General features: G+C 42.2%; 1 protein-coding gene across 1 annotated transcript; it reads right to left on the bottom strand.

The window, feature by feature from the left end:
* Positions 1-288: 288 nt before the first annotated feature.
* LOC139205040 (rap guanine nucleotide exchange factor 5-like) lies at positions 289-18,315 on the bottom strand. Its single transcript, XM_070835115.1, has 18 exons — positions 17,884-18,315; positions 12,649-12,788; positions 11,848-11,948; positions 7,645-7,723; positions 7,215-7,359; positions 7,021-7,118; positions 4,637-4,667; positions 4,344-4,422; positions 3,264-3,413; positions 2,641-2,738; positions 2,313-2,435; positions 2,003-2,184; positions 1,682-1,772; positions 1,521-1,571; positions 1,145-1,232; positions 911-975; positions 763-817; positions 289-591 (listed from the first exon to the last, which is right to left on the bottom strand). Exons 1-18 carry the CDS (start codon positions 18,061-18,063, stop codon positions 473-475), a joined length of 1,875 nt encoding a protein of 624 aa, XP_070691216.1. The 5' UTR covers positions 18,064-18,315; the 3' UTR covers positions 289-472.
* Positions 18,316-19,533: the final 1,218 nt, after the last annotated feature.

Raw genomic sequence — 19,533 nt, 5'->3', positions numbered from 1 at the left:
GCTATGCACCTGCCAACCTCTTCCATCTGTAGGACAGTAAAGTTATAGTAGCAGCAGAAGCAGCAGCAGCAGCAGCAGCAGGTTTGCACCTGTAGATCTAGTCATACTGATCTTCAGCTCTAACCTGCTCTTGATGTTAGTTTTTCTTGCAAACAGGGCAGCAGAAGTTGGAGTGAATATGCTGGAGCTCAGCTGTTGGATGGTGTTGTTCTGGGCCTGCTTTCAGGCGTTTTGGGTTATTTACGCTATTGTGTATCTACACAAACATTTATGCATTCAACCCAAGATGTGTCTTTTGCTGCTTATTCCTGTGTCTGGTCAGAGATTCCTGATTGCCCTCCTGTGGTCGGCCGAGATCACGAAGCGTCCTCTGATTGCCGGCTGAGTCCTGAGCGATAGATGAGACAGCGATAGATTGTTCCTTGGCAGTCTGGCAGTCTGACACATTGGAAAGTGCAGTGACAGCTGGACTCTAAGCACGAGGCTCCAGTCTGTGTGACAGTTCAAACAGAGTCTGCTGATTGTCGATGATATGAAGGTAATCAATGTAGGCTCGCACTTCTGAGCTGCTCTTCTGGGTGATGCCATTTCCTGGAGGGAAAGACAATGCTTTACTTCCACGTTAAGACAGCAGCATCCAGGGCAGATTATCTTTTATCTCAACTATGCACCAAAAAACGTAATTTGCTGTGAAGGCCAGAAAAACCAAACTTTCTTCTCTCTCACACCATAAAATGAGGAATGAATGATCTGAATACTGACCCATGTGATCTTTCTGACACTGCCTGATGAGCCGCACTGTGTCTGCTATCATGTGCTGCAAACAAAGATGGACACCTCGTCAAAAGTGACGTTGCAAATTCAGCACTTTCTGTAATCATGCAGTGCTGTAAAGGCTTAATGAACTTACCAGCTTTTCAAAATTGACCAGGTTATCGTGAAATGTCTTGTTTCCTTCATGAATGAATGTAATATCTAAAACAGAAAGACGCCTTGTGAATATTCAACCAACAGGTTTTTGAGATAAAATGTTTGTGTTTGTGTTTCTACGTGTCAAATCTGCTTGACAGAAATATTTCACAGCGCTCTCCCCCGAGAGTAAGAGCAGTTGTGGGGTACTGCTGTGATGGAATAATGAACGCACCTTTCAGTAGCAGAGGAAGAAAGGGGATCTTTGGCGCCTTCATCTTCTTGAAGGAGTCCCTGTAGGCCTTGTGGTTCAGCGAGGGATCCTGTGAAGACATTTTCAAAACGAATGAGTGTAATCCTCCGGGGGGGTGAATGTGTGTGCCTGTGCATGCATGCTTTGTTAGAGCTGACTTATGGTGGTGTTAAAGACTAATGATCATCTAAAACACCTGGTGTTTCGCCAGATGTTTAGAAATTAAGAACATCTGCTTATTTCACCTGAAGCAGAGACTCGTTTTCCCCGTTAAAGTGGCTTTATGTCATTGTTTTTTCGTTTCAAAACAGATGTGCACAGTGTCTTGTATACACAGAGTGCCATGAATTACACTTACTGTAATTGTCTCCAGCTCGGAAAACAGCTTTTTGAATTTCCCAGGAATTTTCTGTCAATAACAGAATTTATGTTTTAGATACTATGCATTTAAGCTATGAAGGTGTCACAGGTGAAAAAGAAAAAGAACTCCTGTCTAGAAGGAAAAAAACACATCCTTACCTCCCATGTCTGACTGAGGCGGCCAACAGCTGCAGTGTTCAGGCCCATTATGATGGCAAAGAAGCAGTTGAGGTTCCTCTGTGCTTTACAGCTATAAAAGATCAATGGAGCACACAATTCAATCACTTCCAGGGGCACAGCACAAAAAGATGCAGTTTAATTATTTGCCACTGGAGGGGGCAGCACCTCCACCCAAATCTAAATGTCTCGTCCTAAAGACACTGAAATGTTGTAGTGTTGGTCAACGGGGCGAGAAGCCAGAGCGCATCACAATCAATGTCTCTAATCAAACTGCAGAAGGATATGAGCAAAGCTACTAACTGGGCAGCAATCTTGATGAACTTCTTGATGAGTTGGACCCTTTTGCAGAGCGTTGGGCAGAGCAGCACCTCGGTCATCACCCAGAGCTGGACTTCATTGCAGCGCTGCAGCAGCAGCTCTAACGCCACAGTGTGGCTGCTGCTGCTGCTGTGGCGGCTGAAGGTGAAATAGACAAGCTCTTGCTGTAAAAAAGAACAACATGTGAGTCGCTCATGAGTTGAGCAGAGCCAGGTCATGTGATGCTGACAGCAAGTCACGTTGTAAAGCTGTTTGGGTTAGGGTTAGTCAGTGTTCAAGTTGTGGGACAAACCTCATGAATGGAGTCAAAGATGGTCCAGTCAAAGTTTGTGAGAGCAACAGCCACGTCCCACGTGTTTAAACTCAGCATGCGGGCTGTCCTGTGTTGCACCTCTGAGTTGTCTGTGAATGGATTCTGAAGAGGGAAACAGGTAAATTCATGGTAGCAGATTTTGATAAATGGCTTCTAACATATCCTTAACTGTGCTGCGTTTGCATACGTATTTAATAGAATTACAGATTACGTTATTCACGGCTTCTGAGCTGATGTGTGAGGCTGTATGAACTATCAATGTACGGTGTGTTCAAGTCAAAGTGACACATTGCAGTGATATTCTTACCAGGACTTCCCCTAAGTCCTTCCTGCAGGCATGCAGCCTCCCCACCGGCCGCAAAGAATCAGAGAAGACTCTGTCCTGAGGCTGCAGGAGGAGCCTCCCTGCAAGGGGTGAAAACATATCACAAACGGCAGAATACCATTAAAAATCTGTCAGGTGGCTTGTAAGCAGCTATCAGAGGCAGGAGATAAGACTCGCTGTGCCAGACTGCAATCTGAGGTAAGCAGTCACTTCAGTCACTGATAACAGATACTGACTTTATATTACTGGACTGTAAATACTTCTACCTTTTAACTGTTGACACTGGGGAGATATTCAGGTCAGTTCTGTTGATTACAATCTCACACAATTAAATCTGGGCTCAGTGTAAAATTCAATATGGGGAAAAACTTCAAGTATGAAATATTGTGAGAAATTAAAATGGAACTCCAGTAGTGTAGAAGCCCCAACAGTAAAACAATGCAGATATTATTTTGTACGTGTTGAACAATCCAACATGACCAATAAACACGCTCGTTAATTCCTGTCCATCATCAAACATGCACTTTCTGTTCAGACCGCTGTAATGGCTGCAGGGATGCTTGATATGTACTGCAGCTGATTGGCCAGAATGGTGCAGTATTTACCTCCAGGGTACGTGACGGCCACTAGTACCAGCTCTCCCTGCGGGACATCCATCCTTTCTGCCACTGCCTGCAGCAGCTCCTGGGCCACTACCCCAGCATGGGTCCTCGTGCTTAGGTACGAGTCCATGGTAATATACACGTGACACAGCACTGGAAAGGAGGGAAAATATTGTTTCAGTAGGCTGCAGTAGGCTCTTACATGGACAGAGCCTCTGCCCATGGCCACAATAACTGTTGGAGGCAGCAGGCTTTCTAAATAATAAAGCTGTTGAAACTAGATTACGGCACAGAACCACAAGACCAGCTAATAATTCAGGACTCGAGAGATATTGTTTTTTATTGGTGCGAATTCCCTTGGAAATTTTCAAATAATCAAATTACCAAAATTTCCCTGGGGCTTTTGGGGACCTTGGGGGTGTTGTGCAGTTGCTCACGTTGCTGTGAGAGCAGGTGGAAAGCGTTTTGTGCTGGGTATATTCTAGAGGAAGGATAATCAGCCACCGTATGCAATGGAGAGCAGAATTTATGTGGCTTTTCTTTCCAGACACGGACCACAGGTTATCTAAACATTTAACACACCTTCAACCAGAAAGAAACCAATCAATTAAATCACCTGCTGTTGTCTCTGACACAATGGGGAGGAAAAGCAGTAACAGGGCTGCCCCTTATTGATAAGGTGACTTTGAGCAAAGCGACTGACCCTCAATTGCTCCAGTGTAACCACTCAGTGACCAACTGTCAGGGACTGTGTAGTGTGTTATTACTGGGACAGATCATGTAGGGATCAGTGGGAAAATGTTTTTTGATTAAACATAGTTGAAACAAAAAAATATTCAAAAATAGGTTCCCACATCTACTGTTGGTGATCCTGCCCTTTAAAATAAGCAAAAGCTGATCCCAATAAGACAAAAAGAATTAATTAGTCATAACTCAGGAATCTGCATTTCCAAACCTTCTCATTCCTTTCCCTGGAAGGATTCCCATTGTTCTACTCTTCAGACTAAATGTCTCCTTTCAACAGTTTTGGAAACAACGTATGATGGGAGGAATGTGTGAAGAACGCCATGTTTTACGACTTACCTTCCTTGGTTTCCCTCTGCGTGACTCTGGAGTGGAGCCCGTTCTCTTTCAGGCTCAATTGGTGGAAAAGTGCTTTGCTCTAAAGGGAGGGAAATGCGTGGATTTTGACTCACATTCATATTGCCTGAGAACACCGGGCTTTTCTGTAGAACTATAGAACAATGTCTTTAGCAGGAAATGTGAAGACAATAGCTCCAATACAAACTAATATGACAAAGTTGGTAGCCAGCTTTGTTTAGTCAAATAATTTCGAAGCGTCCTAAAGAGACCAGACACGAGATCTTTTCACTTACCTTTCTTTGAGGGGAATATTCATCCACCGTACTGAAAAAAAGAGGAAGAAACATCTATCATGTGCCTGCACACGCACCAAAATATTAACTGAACTTTGCCTTAAAAACTGATCTTGTGATTTTCCTTTGGCTGCAACAATGTCAAGCATAGAAACCACTTCATCACCCATAGTGCACAATGCGCAGTCTATAATCAAGGTAAAGTCATTGTGCATATAAATACTCCTCTGCTGCTTTCAGTCCATTATTTAAGACCGGTGTCAAGGCGAGATTAGAGTGCTTTGTAGATTTTTAGACCTTCCAATGTGATCCCTTCATTTAATCACCCTATTCTCATCAGTTAGGCCCTGCTAGCATGATGGATAGACCCCGTGTCCATTATCATCCCTCAGCTCTTACTGGGCTCTGCATCACAATAGGCATGTTGGCACAAAGCCTGCCCTAAGGGATCTCCTCTGTCGCTGGCCAGCAGCGGCCCCGCACTAATGAAAAACCTGACTCCCACTGTCATGTCAAAACAGAGCTTGTGATCTGATTCACTGTCTTACTCCTCAAAAAAACTCAGTCTCTGTGGATGTGAATGAGCTCAGTGAATTATAATGGCACATAATGAAAGAAGTGCAAAAGATCAAGTGGTGTTTGATTCCTGTGCTTTCACACACGTAGTGTATGACTCGAGCTTTTTTTTTGCACAAAAGGCCAGATGGAAGTTAATGGGAGCCAGGAACTAAAAGAGTCTTCTTTCTTCAAAATGACACCTTTTAGCTTTTCACTCCGTAGCAGATTGCCACAAAGCAGTCAACCTTGTCCTCCCTGGAGTGAGCCTTTGAGAGAAGCTCATAAATAGTAGAGTATGTCATTTAGTAACACCCACACAAAGTCCACTGCTTTAAAGAGTGGGTGTTGTGGATCTCCCTCCCTGAATATAAACATGAATAAAGCAAGCTCAGATAATGGCAGCAGAGTCAGTTTGAATTATCTGCACTGGTTTATAATGGGCGGCAGGTTGGAGCATCCCCAGGGAGAGGGTCCGATTGGAGGCTATGGCTGAGGTGGGGGGGACCTGGGTGTGGCAGTGTGTCTGGTAACTGGGGGGTTGTTCACACTGAAATGTCAGAGAGCAATTTGATGCTTCTTTTTATTAAACCAAGAAATTATAGCTAAGCAACAGCTCCACTTTCACGACAACAACACAGATCAATGTGTCGAGTAAGAGACCTGCAGGGTTGAATTTAATACATGTGTTCAATGTAAATTAATCATGCACACATACAATAATAGATGTACAAGGACCACTTATCCATACATAAATAGTTTGAAAAGCTTAGACTCTCTGATATAAAATGTTATGGTCAATCCATAAATTGAAAAGCATTCTTATCTCTTCCTGTGCCTACAAAAATTATATATAGAAAATGAGGACTGCACAGTTACAAAAGGATTTTAAAGAGAAATGAAGTGCATGTAGAACTACACACGTTTGTTTGACACTGTTTCACTCTGCGATATGAGCCTGCATAAGTAGCCTGTATTACAAATACTACTTTGATAATAACTCTGATATTGGTTCAGTCCCTGAGGATGTGCACTTGGCTGCGGGGAACTCCTTGGAATCATTTTTTATATAAGCTGGCATTAGGCCAGGGATCGCAGTGCCATTAAAAACGGAGTCGGTGGCCCATTATTACAGAATTAATGTAGCTGATGAGCAGAAATGTGGATCTGTCACACTGTGGCTGCTACGGCTTCCATTTAAAAAGGTCAGCATCGTGGCACTCTGGATTAGTTTGCACTGTATGAATTTCTATATAAATTATGGAGTTACTTATTGAATTCCGTTATTTTCCGAGAAGTTAGGAGCTGTAATGGTGTGTATCACTTTGTTCCTACACATAAGTTTGACGACATTAATTTGTTGCCTGCAGACTTGAATTTCTGTACAGTAAACAAGTGGTGGAACATACTTTTATCTCATGACATGTGACAATGTTTTCTGACAGCATCAGTTCTCAAAATTCCTGTATTTCCTTCTTTTGGAGATTCACGATGAAGAGCTCCATGACCTTCATCTTTCCATGCATAACACCCCAGAACACTGCAATTACTCTTCAATCTCTGAATGGATTCATTGATGAGACTCTACATAAAGGCACCAAGCAGAGAAGGAGCTCTTTCTTTGTAGTCAGAGAGCAGCTACAGTGGTGTCTCTGCTTCTTTTCAGACCTCCAACAGGGATAGTCATACTTGCTGTTGTGCACACCCAGACTTGATATTGATAAATACAGTTTTTGTTCTATTCAGAGATCATTTATGCGTATATGTATTGAATTACCCTGCGTCTAATAACTTAAAATGACTCAGTAAACTATCACGTGGTCACTCACTTTCTGCGATGCAGCTGGTACAGTTTCTGCAGTTCCCTCAAATCCTTCTCCAGGGCTGGGTGCTCATAAAGATCATCCAACACGTAGCGATACAAAGTCTGGAAGGAAATGTCGATATTCACATTAAGTTCTCCCACATTAAGTTCACATCACACCCAGATTTCACCCTTTTCATGGAACATTATATTTCCTACCTTCATGAACAGTTTGACATGCTCGTCCTCCCTCAGGAAATCTCTGCAGAGAGCCATCCACTGTGACACCATGTGCAGGACTTTTCGTTTCCTCTCCAGAACCTCCTTCCTGTCCTCCTTCCCTCTGTATCGCTTGGTGCAATAGGTGGGATTCGGTTAAGGCTTCAGCACAGACGGAGAGCGAGATCTATTTGCTGACATCAAACGCAATATACAGTGAAGCATGAATAAAGCCACCGAGTGTGTGATGTTGACTTAAGAACAGGCAGCAAAATAGACTGTTGGGTGAGTGAAGAGGAGCTGCTTTGAGTCAATAAAGCAGTCATGTTTTTGTAGAAAACATCTCTGTCTGCAGCATTCACAGAAGAGGGTTATTACATGTGAATTTTTGTAATATTGTTCCAGTAAAAACTCTTGTGTTCAAGGATATTGTCCCAGCAGAGCTTGGCATAAATCACTGGTGGACATGAACACTGGGTAGGTCAGCAGAAAGTCATCCAGAAGTGTATCTACAAAGAAGAACACATTATTGGACAATGGACAAAAACATTTACATTTTCTAGTATCATAACTTCAGAAATAGTTCAACTGCTGCAAGGTGAATGGATTTATAAAAGATCCAGGATGTCTCAGAGGAGAGAGACAGTAAAGCAAGTTTAAATTCTATGCAGACCGTTAAATAAATCCTACACACACAGCCTCATTAGGTTTGTACAGCGTTACAGGATGCTGGACAGCAGGTACACCAGTGACCTTGCCAACTGTATGATTAATGTTTGTTGAGCTGCACACACAGTAGGCCTGTGCTTTTAATTGAGATGACAGCTCAGAGACTTGACTTAAGTTGCTCCTATTCCATTTTAATGATACCAGTAGGAGAGCTCATTTTTTTGCTGTCAAATATGAGTTAACAAGCACTAAGCAGAGACATTTCAGAGGAAAGCATAATGTGAGAGACCATTCAATGGCACATTATTCTTTACGGTCAGTCTGTGATGATCACTTGTGCTGAAACCACTGAGGATTCTTCCATTCTGCTCCAACAAGTTCAAACAAGCCTTTACTGGCTTTATCTTCAATCTCACACATTTGTCATTGCAGGCGGTATCACTAAAGATAAGCCAATGATGTTAATGCGTCAGTTGACTCTTTCTGACCTCTGATGAAGTCTGTGTTTTCATTGTGTTTATCCTGAAAACAGAAAAGCAATCTGATATTGCTTTGCTATCATCCTAATGTGTTTACAGCATTTTGCGGCCACCGCATCCTTGTACGATTTCTTCCCAAGGTTAAACATAGGTGTCTGTAAATGGATTAAACCAAAGCTGGTCAAATAGATCACCACCAGCTCACTTTGACAAGTCCCCGCACCATGAAGTGCACTTACATCAAAAGATTCTTTTTTTTTTTTTTACCATGATAAACAAAGACTAAACGTGGCTCCCTCATTATTAAGAGTTGATTTTAAAAGTCCCTGTCTCCCAGAATTTCTCATCAAAATTGAAGTAATTATTTGTAGGACATCGTGACATCAAGGTGAAATTAACAGTGCATTTCAAAAATTGACATGAAGGCAACTAAAATACATTTCTAAGGCATGAAGACAAAAAAGAAGGACAGTAACTCTCAGACGTGATGCCTGGCCACGGGCAAAAAGCTTGACAAATCCTATTAGGGCCAACCTCCGCTCAACCCCTCTGTGAGTGTGCCCCACACCCTGAATTGTAAATTCCCCCCTTTAATTTCACACTGGCTTCCCAGGGCCTTTGTGTGCGTTCTGGTCCACAGGACTCCCTGACATCATTATGTTAATCCGTGCAGAGCAGCTGTGGATGCATCACTCACTCACTGCTTATGAGAGGTTACACACACGTACACGTGTAGCTCCCACAAAGAGTACAGTAACACACCTTAACACAAAGCCAGAAAAGATCAGTCACCACATACTGTACTTCACCTCCTCCCTTCCACACAAACGCACACATTCACAATGCACTACGCACTCTCACTGCTGTGTATTTGTATATTTTCTCCAAGCTTAACTAACTGAAGCACTTTCTCATGAGTAACAGCTCACATACTGCTCCCCAGGCTGTGCACTCTGCAAGTTTTTTGAAGCTGGAAAACAGAATAAATATTTAATCTTACAACCTTAAGTCAAACTCTAAAGTTTTTCTTGGTAACACAGCAGAAAAGCAGAGAATGTCCTGCAGATCAGATTTAATCCAAGCAGTTTAGCAAAAAATGTGTTCGTTTCACTGACCCAAAAATATTTATGCATAACTATAAAAACGTCTGTTGGGTTGATTTGATTTGTGATCCCTACACATCACACTATTTTTATTTAAGATTTAGTTCAGTTATCATCAGTGGCTGGCCTGGACCAGAGAGGTCAATGTATGTTGTAGAGAAATCAAAAGTGTTTTGTACACCGGTGTTTAACACAGGATCCTGCCTTCAGGCAATCAAACAGAAACAAATGTAGGTTCCTTTTCAGAGGAAATGCAAAATGGATTCATTGATCCAGCTTGTCAATCCACTGTGAAATCAATCAAACTGTCAATCCACCTGCCAATCCCTTTTGCATTGCAATAAGCACTCATAAAATAGATCAATGCAGCTTTGAAATCAGAATGTTAATGTGTCACTTACAGGCTCAGTAACCACCAGAGGACATCCTCTTGAGGTAAAACCCATAAATTATTATGCTAGTATTTAGATACTTTTTATTCTAAATTTGCTCACTCTGTGGGATGTTTTTCACAACAAAAAAGCATCAATGTTTCCCCACATGGTGGAAGCTGGAACATCCTCTCATTAAGGGCACAAATGTTCCACTGCATGTTTTTCAGAGCTGGCAGTGTGCACTGTGAATCTGTGCTGAGCAAGAATCAATAGCTGTAGTCAGAGACTGGGCACAGGGAAGACAGCAATACTGAAAACTTGTGAATGCTACCCACAATGCTAACCCACAGGAGGGAAGGCTGGCATATCAGACATCTACACAGCACACACTACTGCAGTGGGTCACGTTTGCTTTTCCTCAAACATGCCTGTGTTTCTTACAGAGAAGTGCCAGAAACATAAAAAGCTCCTCTGCATTCTTAATGTTGTAGATGGAAGCAAATGCACCCATGATGAGATAAAATTGGCTTTCTAATGTGCTGTGCTGCACGTAAGTCGTAAACACAACACTGGTAATCTACTGCAATCATCAGTCATGTTGCTGAGCCATCCTTGAGAGGAAAAACACCAAACACAGCAGTTTGGTGGATGTTCAAATAAATCCATTTTTGATGAAATCACGAATCTCACGGAGTCATGCCTCCGGTGAGCTGAACTTCCAAGGGCACAGCACTGGAGCATATAGAGCTTCAGTGTTCGCACAGAGAGAACCAAGGCCAGCAAGACTCAGACTATCAAACACCACTGAGTGCAGATCAATTGCTGTTCAGGACTTCTCGTCCTCAGGTCTTTGCCTCTTTGACCCTGGGATATCGCTCAGCATCACGCTCCGGCCCACAGCTCCCTATGGAGGCTCAACTTCAATACACTCATTGCCAGGTGAGCTAATGGTGAATCATATATCAGCAACACAGTGCATATGAGCCATTAGGATATTAACTAAAAGCTGACTTTATTGTAAATACACTAAATGAAGGAATGGAGAGATATCTTATATCTCTATACTAACTCTATACTTGTTTAACTTTACATCAATATCAAACACTCAATTATAGCAATAAAATATGCAGTTAAACATAAGACATAACTCTCTTGTGCATGTAAAATGCACCATTTTGCAAATAGATGGACGTCTCCTGAGAGGATATTTAGATCAATTTCATTCACTTCCTCATCAGAATGAGTAATGATCTTTGGTACAGGGTTATCCTGCCTCCCTCCCAGTGGGAGATCGTCTGTGACCATCTCCATCTCCAAGGAGAAATCTGCGTCTCCTTTCCCTTCCCTCTTTGCTTCCCTCTTCCTCCCCGCACAGTGTTTCTTATTTCTCTCTACGATTCTTTCTCTGCTTGTGTGACTGTGCCTCGGCTCTCAGTCATCATCTCTCATCGAACCATTTTTCCTGCTCAATCAACAGATTCTCCTCTGCCTTGGCAACAGTGTCACATTATCATCTACCTGCTGGGAAGAGGGGAAATGTGTTGATTTGTCGTCGCTGTGAGGCTGGACTGAATGTCACGCAGTCCGTCACGGCGACATGCAAAAGATACGAGCAACGTTTATCCCCGTCATAGGCTTTTAAATGTACGGGCTCAAACTTTGATGATGCGTGATCGCACATGATTAGCCCAGCAATATGGAGAGAGAGGGGGGTGGGGAGCGGAGAGAGTAATAGGGAAAGTAAAAGGAGTTATTTCTCGCTTTCTCTTTCTATCTAGCTTTCAGAATCAGTGGGACCTGCATAAGCATACCACCTTAACAAAGCTTTGGCCATAAAGTTGTCTAGGTACCATCCACCAACTAAATATTATATATATTAATATATATTTTTCAGTTTTGCACTCACAAAGACAACAAAAAATGCTTATTCACATGCTGACAAAACACAGTAAGGACAAAGGGGATAAGAAAGGTGTTTCAGGGCATCAGTATAAGTGTGTATGCTGACCTGACTCTTTGCCCTGGGCTGTCCCTTGGTCGTCGTCCAGTGTCAGGTCATTCAGCAAGTGCTCCAGGATCTTCTCCGGGGTCCCTGATACCACCATGTACCTGTCAGACACAACAGACTCATTGGACGAGTCCTCCTCGATAGAAGACAGAGAGCGGCTGCTGCTCCATTCCTCCTCTCCCTCTGTCCCCTCATCGTCTATGTAACGAAAGTAGGGGACATCGAAGGTGGGCATTGTCAACGGCTCTGCCCGGCTGGTGCTGTCACTGCTGCTCTCTTCGGAGCCCTCTTCGTCGTCCTCGTCCTCCTCTTGCTCCACCAAGGCAGCATGCAGCAGCCTGCCCTCCTCCTGCCGCAGGTTCGGGGGCTGTGGCCGAGATCCCATCCTTGCAAACTCCCTGTGCCCTCACGCCGGCAACGTTGCCGTGGTTACTGCTGCATGCCCCCTTTACCCACCCATCCATTCACCTGCAGCTGTTAAAGCCCAGCGTCCACTGCCGTCTATCCCTCAAGCACACTGAGGTATCCCGGTATGTTCACAGCTGAAAAAGCTCCTGAATGACTTGAATGGGAAGGCAGCCAGCGGAGCTCTGCCTCACAGTCCCATGCTGCTTACTTATATGTATTCAATGCAGTCATTAATGTGTAGAGAGTTGTGATGTAAGCATGCCAGAGTGAGTGTGTGATCCGGAGAGACAGAGAGGGAGAATGATGAGAGGGAGAGCGCTGAGGGAGAGAAACAGATAGTGAGAGAGGGAGGGAGTGAGGGAATCTAGGAAGGAGGGGAGTGGAGAGGCTTACCTCCTGTTCCTCGCCTCGTCTCTCCCTCCTCCCCTCGCCGATGCAGAGGGGGTTGGCTGCTCTGACGACATTCTCTGGAGAACCAGCACATCGTGGCCCCTCTCCCTTAGACAGACACGGACTGCTTCGTCACTCTGGGGCTGGAGAGAGAAAGAGGGGGGAGGTAGGGGAGTGTGTTATCACCAAGGAGATTCCCCTGAATTGTGTCCCACTCACACAAATCACCACTGATTTCCATCATAATACTCTGTCAAAGCCAGCACTGTAAATGAAAGAGAATTTCCATATATCATTATTCAGTCCTTATCAGTGGAGCACATTCAGGGATTAACATAAAATCCCATGCAAATTTTAATTACCAAGTCCTATGCAGAGCCTATTAAATCATGGGTGGTGTCTAGAGACAACCTATTTTTGAGCTGTCATGGTTAAATTCTGCACACCAGCAATGTTTTAGTGGTTCACAGTTATATTTAGATTTGAACTCACATGGTAGGTGCTTGTCTTATGACCACCATGAGATGTTATGAATGATGAATTCATCCTCATGTTGCCTGCTGTCCCCCACTCTCTTTGTTTCACTCTGTCTCTCTTAGCCACACAGCATCACCCAGTCATCACGTTATCAATCAGAGCCTCAGTGAAAGACAATAAAAGTTCTCTATCCACTCCTTAAACAACGAAAAAAGTCAACGAATGCCCCCCTTCTCTACGTGTAGGTTTCAACTGTTAGAGCAGTCAGATATATGGCTGCAACCGATAATTACTTCCATTATCTTTTAACCACTCATTTAATTTTAATCTACAAAATTCCATGAAACAGTGAACAGTGCCCATATCACAATTTCACAGACTCCAAGGTGACATAAAATTTATTATTTTGTCCGCCTAACCCCCAAAATGACTTTTGCCATTTTTACTTAATAATTTAATTACATTTCTCATCAATTCAAACGATATCATTATTTCAATTACTGATGAATCGATAAGCAAAATTGTTCAAATCATTCTTCAACTGATTGATTTATTGACGTTGGACACGACAGGAAGCTGAAATTTAAAGCAGCAGTACGTATATTCCATTTTCTTGCTTAATGCATGCTTATGATGCTGTGCATGACTGATCAGAGTGGACACTCAATTATAAGTATCTAAATCAAACTTCTTTTTAACCCTCCACTTTAAACAAAAAGGCTTGTTGCAGCTTCTGTGAACTATAAAAATGGCTGGTAGCTGCTTGACAACAGAGGGACAGGATCAGACATATTGGTCTTAATGAGGAGTTCACTGTATGGTGCACGCATACGTATCCTGCATCAGCTAACCCCCCTCCATTCAGCCCCCCCCTCTCAGCCATCAGTCAATGCAACACAAGCCTCTGTGCATGCAATTAGCCAGGCAGACAGGCTGGAAGTGGTTGCAGTTTTCTGCCCTAATTGCCTTTTGCAGAGAAGCATCCACAGCTCTTCAGTTAAGCATGACTTCCTGGCACATCATCACTTATCTGTGATCTGTGGACAAACATACAGACACAGACATACTGTAGATACACAACATGTACACTGATGCATGCATTATCATGACATGTAAACACACACACACACACACACACTACCTAATACAACAAAGACACACACAACTGTGTCAATCACAGAGTAAACCACATTTTCAGTATTAACATTACACAGCCCGACAGTCGTGTCTATAAACAGCAGGAGCTCAAAGAGACTCAGAAAGAGCCATTAATGGCAATGTTTGTTGGCAGTTGGTTCAGTGCTGTGATTCATGACTCTAAACAAAGTTTAGATATGTGTTAAAGTGACAGTGTATAAATTTAGTCCTTCTTTATCGTAATACACGCACATACGTACACATGCATGTATGTATAAAAATTGCTTTCATGCACTTGAGGGTGTGTCAGTGTAACAGACAGTGTTATCCTGTCACAGGATAGTATGACGTAAAGTTAGGAGCGTGATGAAAAGAAAAGAACGAGATAATTCCCAGAAAGGGAAGGCTGCACTGATTAGCTTCCCGGTTCTTAGGAAAAAAGACATTAGTGGTTCTGTCTTTATCAAGGCATGATATACACTGTGTGCTCTTAGCTTCAGCAAAGTACACAGTTTTTGTCTTACTAAACATGACCGTGAAGCAAGTTGAATTCTTGACAAAAATTAACAGAGTATCTCAGTGTACCACTAATGGGTCAAACAGCAAACAAACCTTCCCTCACAATGAATTATTGATCCCGTCTGTGCTGCTGCAGGCCACTACTGGGTGCACACTGGGCTTTGTGGTTACCAGTGTCCCACTACAAAGACATAATCAGTCCTCTAGAGTGGATGCTTGTAATGACACAGAGCGCCAGGGCCGCACAGTTCCTACACTAGCCTGGAGGTGACCTCAACTCACAGCTACCACTGAAATCCTCCCAACATGGACGTCGTCAGCAGAAGAGTAAATACCACTTATCAGGCCTCTGCACAAAGTGCTGGTGTGTTCCAGATGCATTCCGCTGGCTGGAGGGACACTTTCTGTCTGCGTGTCTCTGTGGTGCTGCAGCAGGTCTGGCACGCATGGTATGGAACACTTATAGGGACCTGGAAGGTGTCAGTCCTGACAGAGTGCAGATTTGGACTAAATTCTTCTCAAGGAACAGTGTGGTTCATACAGAATGGAAGGTAGAGGAGGAATAAGACCAGAGATTCATACATCAGTACTGTTTTCAAAGAACCCTTTGATGCAAATGCACTTCATTATCTCCAACAGTAATTAGCTGAAATTCCTGTGTAACATGTTAATATGTTAATATACTGTAAACAGGAGTATGTGCATCCCTTAAAATACCATAGATTACCACAGAATACCTCACCAATACTGTGTAAATGCCATAAATTACCATAGATTACCGTACCATTGCATAAAATAATCATAGAATACTGCACCATACCATTAAATACCATAGAATACCATAGCATAGCATACAATACTATAGCATACCATACAATACCATTCATTACATTACATTCATACCATAGAATACCACAGATTACAATACATAGCATAGATTACAATAAAAACCATACAATACCATAGAATACTGTATAATACTTTACATTATTATAGATTACCGCACCATGCCATAGAAAAACATAGATTACCATACCATGCTAAAGAGCCATAGACTACCATTAAATACCATAGATTACCATACCAAACCATAGAATACCGTACAATGCCATGCGTTACCATAAATTACTGTGCCATACCATTACATGCTATAGAGTGCCACAGACGACAATAGATACCATAAATGACCATAAATACCATACAACACCATGGCATACCATTCAATACCACACATTACCACAGAATACCTTAGCATACCCTAGAATAGCGTACAATGTCATACATCATACACGTCATACATACAGTACGTAGATTACTGCACCATACCACAGAATGCCATTGAATACCACACATTACCATAGAACACCAAAGAACACGGAATATGTGAAATATTTGCACATGTGCTTACTCATGCTTTATGTATTGTTTCAATGGGGCGTACAGAGCAAATACAACAGATGATCAAGCACTGATATCCCTCTGATAGCTCTGATACCCCTGAATAATTAACGTGTGGTGGTGAAGCAAAAGGACGAAAGAACAAGTAACTTCCAGGGTCAAAACTGTCAGCATTACGTTTAAACCTGAAGGCTTTTTACAGCAAACTGAATTATGAATAGTTTTTCCTACAAACTACCAAAGGAAAAGACATACAAACATGTTTGGCTTCAAATTTAAGGAGATTGCATAATATTCATGATCTCTGTGTGCCAGAGTATTTTCACAGACGTGGAGGCTGCCGTATATTGAGCATCCCTTTTTTCGCCAGCTGTGATTTCTAAGCTCTTTGATGTCTGGGCTTAGATACTTTTATGAGTCACATGTAATAAAGATGTGCATTGCAGCATCATTGGATTACTTTAGACCATTCTATACTCTGGATCTGGATAATCTCACATAATCTCAAATATTAAATACAAGGTCAGTGTATCTGGCCATTACCACAAGGATTACATAAATGTGCCATTGGTATACTAATTCACAATGTGAAAAACTGGCTATATAGCACGCTACTAAAGCAACAAAGGTAAAACAGATTGTTGTATCACTGAGCACCAACATTTGGTCACACACAGATTGGAAATGGCTTTGTGCAGACGAAAGGTCATCATATTGAATAACAACATTGATAAAGAGATTCCACCCTAAAACGATACAATGTCTTGGCATGTTGGTCCAGCCTCTTGCGTCAACTTTTCCTGCCATTGTTGTTCAGTTCAGCGCCCAGATACAGCTGGCAGGAAGGGAGAAGCTGAGCCCACCGTGAGGTCAACTAATTTGACGTCTCCTGCGCAGGCAAGTGGCAGGTGATGTAATGTTTTAAAAAAAAGTGTGCAGTTTGAACTGAACATACAGTACCGTGGCTGGATTTTCAATACTGACAGATAGTAGTAGTAGTGCTATGAACTTAAACCTTCCTGAAACCTGAGGATGCTGCTATACCGACAGAGAAAACTTTACACTGACACTGCAGCTGTACATAGATCCAGCCGATGCTGATTTGAACTGAAAACAGTGCAATTATAATGTAAATCTTTATGTATATGAATTTCATGCACTCCAAGTGCATACTGTTCTTACATCTCTTTTGAAGCAGTCTGGAGACATTTTTGGTATATTAAATTGAAGAAAGCTTTTTGTTGTCTGGCAGAATCTAAATGACAACATTCATCTTCAGAGAAAGCAGAGACATTATAGTATGTATGGAGGCCAATGACAACACACAACAAATTAACATCGGTTTGATGGATGGAACTGCAGGGATTGCGAGAAACGATGCTCAGGCACAATGCTCACATAACAGCAGCATAAAGCACCAAAGTATAGCCTTGAGTAAAATGGACTACCTAATGTTCTCTGACTAAATATTCAAGGATAAGGTATGCTAATGACAAAGAGAGGACTACCTGATAAGCAGCTTGACTGATGTTTTCACTGACAAGGCCAAAGATAACTGTTCAGGGAAATACATGAGTGCAGTATTTCATACCAATGCTGTGGTTCTATATCCCTTCATCTATAAATACAGTTGTAAAATGTTGTAAATATATATCATAAGAAACACTGTTTTGACTGCAGCAGTCTTGTTGTTGTTGTGTATCTCACCTCGCTTGTCCTCTCTGGGCCCTTGCTGTGGTTCTGCAGGAAGCGGCAGCCATCCTTAGCCAGTCTCTGGACCATTTCCAGCCTGGACAGGTCCTCTTTGTCATGCAGGATGCACATGCTCCCAGGCTGCAGCACAGGGGACACGGAGAACATGTACCTCAGGCCACAGTCCCACGACATCGCCGGCTCACCAACTTCTGGCTGTCCAACAAGAAAAAAGCTGGGGTTCTGCCTGTGAGCTCACACTACTCTTAAAAATGTACAAGAGTAGGTGAGCAGCTCAAAATAAGTGTATGTACAGTGGATGATACTGCGTGCGCCGTCCAGGTGAGTTACAGTCTTTTGTCACTGCAGCCAAAGTAAATCCCAGTCGCTGTTTGCCTTGTTCAGCTCTGTGGCAGATCAGCACATCAGTTTTACTCCAGGTGTCTCTCTGAGCTAGGCTTGACTGAGAGTGAATGACAGCTTCACTCTCTCTGTCCTTCCCTTTGCCTTTCACTAAAAGGGAGGGGAGTGAGTTAGGAACACGGTGGGTTCAGGAAACATCTGGTGAGCCAGACAGCCCCAAAAAGGAAGTTTCAAAATGTCCCGAAAGCAGGAGAGAGTTCTGGATTCAGGGCTGGGCAGGGTGCAGTACACTGGAAGGTCAAACACTTGTTGGGGTGGAGATGTATTACGTGTGTGCCGAGGCTTAAGGTCACTCAGGCACAAATACTATGACTATACTTAAATGTTTTTGGTCAGAATGAACACAATACAGTTAATGAATGTCACCTTTAAGCAGCTCCTAGAGGAAAAGCATACAAACGTTCCACAACTGGATCCACATATTCATCACACAGAACAGTACAGTGTGTCTCTATCTGCGCATTGTTTGGAGGAGCAGACAGAATGATAAGAACTCACAATAGTCTTCCAATAACAGGTGGTGTTAAATCCTTTAGGTGATTAATCATAACTCATGTCATTAATTTGATTAAAAAAAGCAGTCAACCAATTATAAATGTAAATTGAAAATGTGAAACTGTGTGACTTCTTGACTGTGTTAGACAAAGACAAAGTCATCACCTTGTGCTGGGAAATAATGATGATAATCATTTTTCAAAATCTCTGTTCTGACATTTTTTAGACTAAACGATTTATGGATTCAGAGCTCAATCTACTTATTAATCTCTAATGAAATAACTGAATTTCTCAATTAATCAATTAATCATTTGGTCTTTAAAATGTCAGATAATTGTGACAATGTCCATCACGGTTCTCAAAGTCTAAGGTGTTGATATCAAACTTTTTGGGTTTTGCATCATTGCTTAGAAAAAACAAGGACTTTATTGCATAACATAAAGAAAAGCAGTAAAGCTTCAAATGTTTTTGCTTGAAAACATTTAATTGATTATCAAAATGGTTGATTTCTTTTTCATTGTGTCAGCTCTACATCAATTAATAGTAAAATTATTTGAAAGAATGATTAAACATGATCCTGAATACTTGCTTTTTTTCTACGTAAGTGACAGTAAAGCCTCAAAACTTTTCTGTGGAGTTTCTGCTTTTAATCTGTAGTGGTGCTGTAGAGCAAAGTTTTGTCCCCATACTGTTGTATCTAAATGTCTGTATTTATCAAATACCACTGACTTGTCAGACATTTTGCTA

The sequence above is a fragment of the Pempheris klunzingeri genome, chromosome 8 (assembly GCF_042242105.1).
Source record: "Pempheris klunzingeri isolate RE-2024b chromosome 8, fPemKlu1.hap1, whole genome shotgun sequence".
NCBI lineage: Eukaryota > Metazoa > Chordata > Actinopteri > Acropomatiformes > Pempheridae > Pempheris > Pempheris klunzingeri.
Note: the sequence above shows the minus strand (reverse complement) of the source record. Positions and strands in the feature narration are given on the sequence as shown.

Coding starts and splice junctions, on each gene's coding strand:
- LOC139205040 (XM_070835115.1), bottom strand. CDS start 18,063: ATGTCGTGGGACTGTGGCCTGAGGTACATGTTCTCCGTGTCCCCTGTG. Junction 7,724..11,847: donor AGCCCAGGGCAAAGAGTCAG/GTCAGCATACAC, acceptor TCTTCTTTGTAG/ATACACTTCTGGATGACTTT. Junction 2,436..2,640: donor AGGACTTAGGGGAAGTCCTG/GTAAGAATATCA, acceptor TTCCCTCTTCAG/AATCCATTCACAGACAACTC.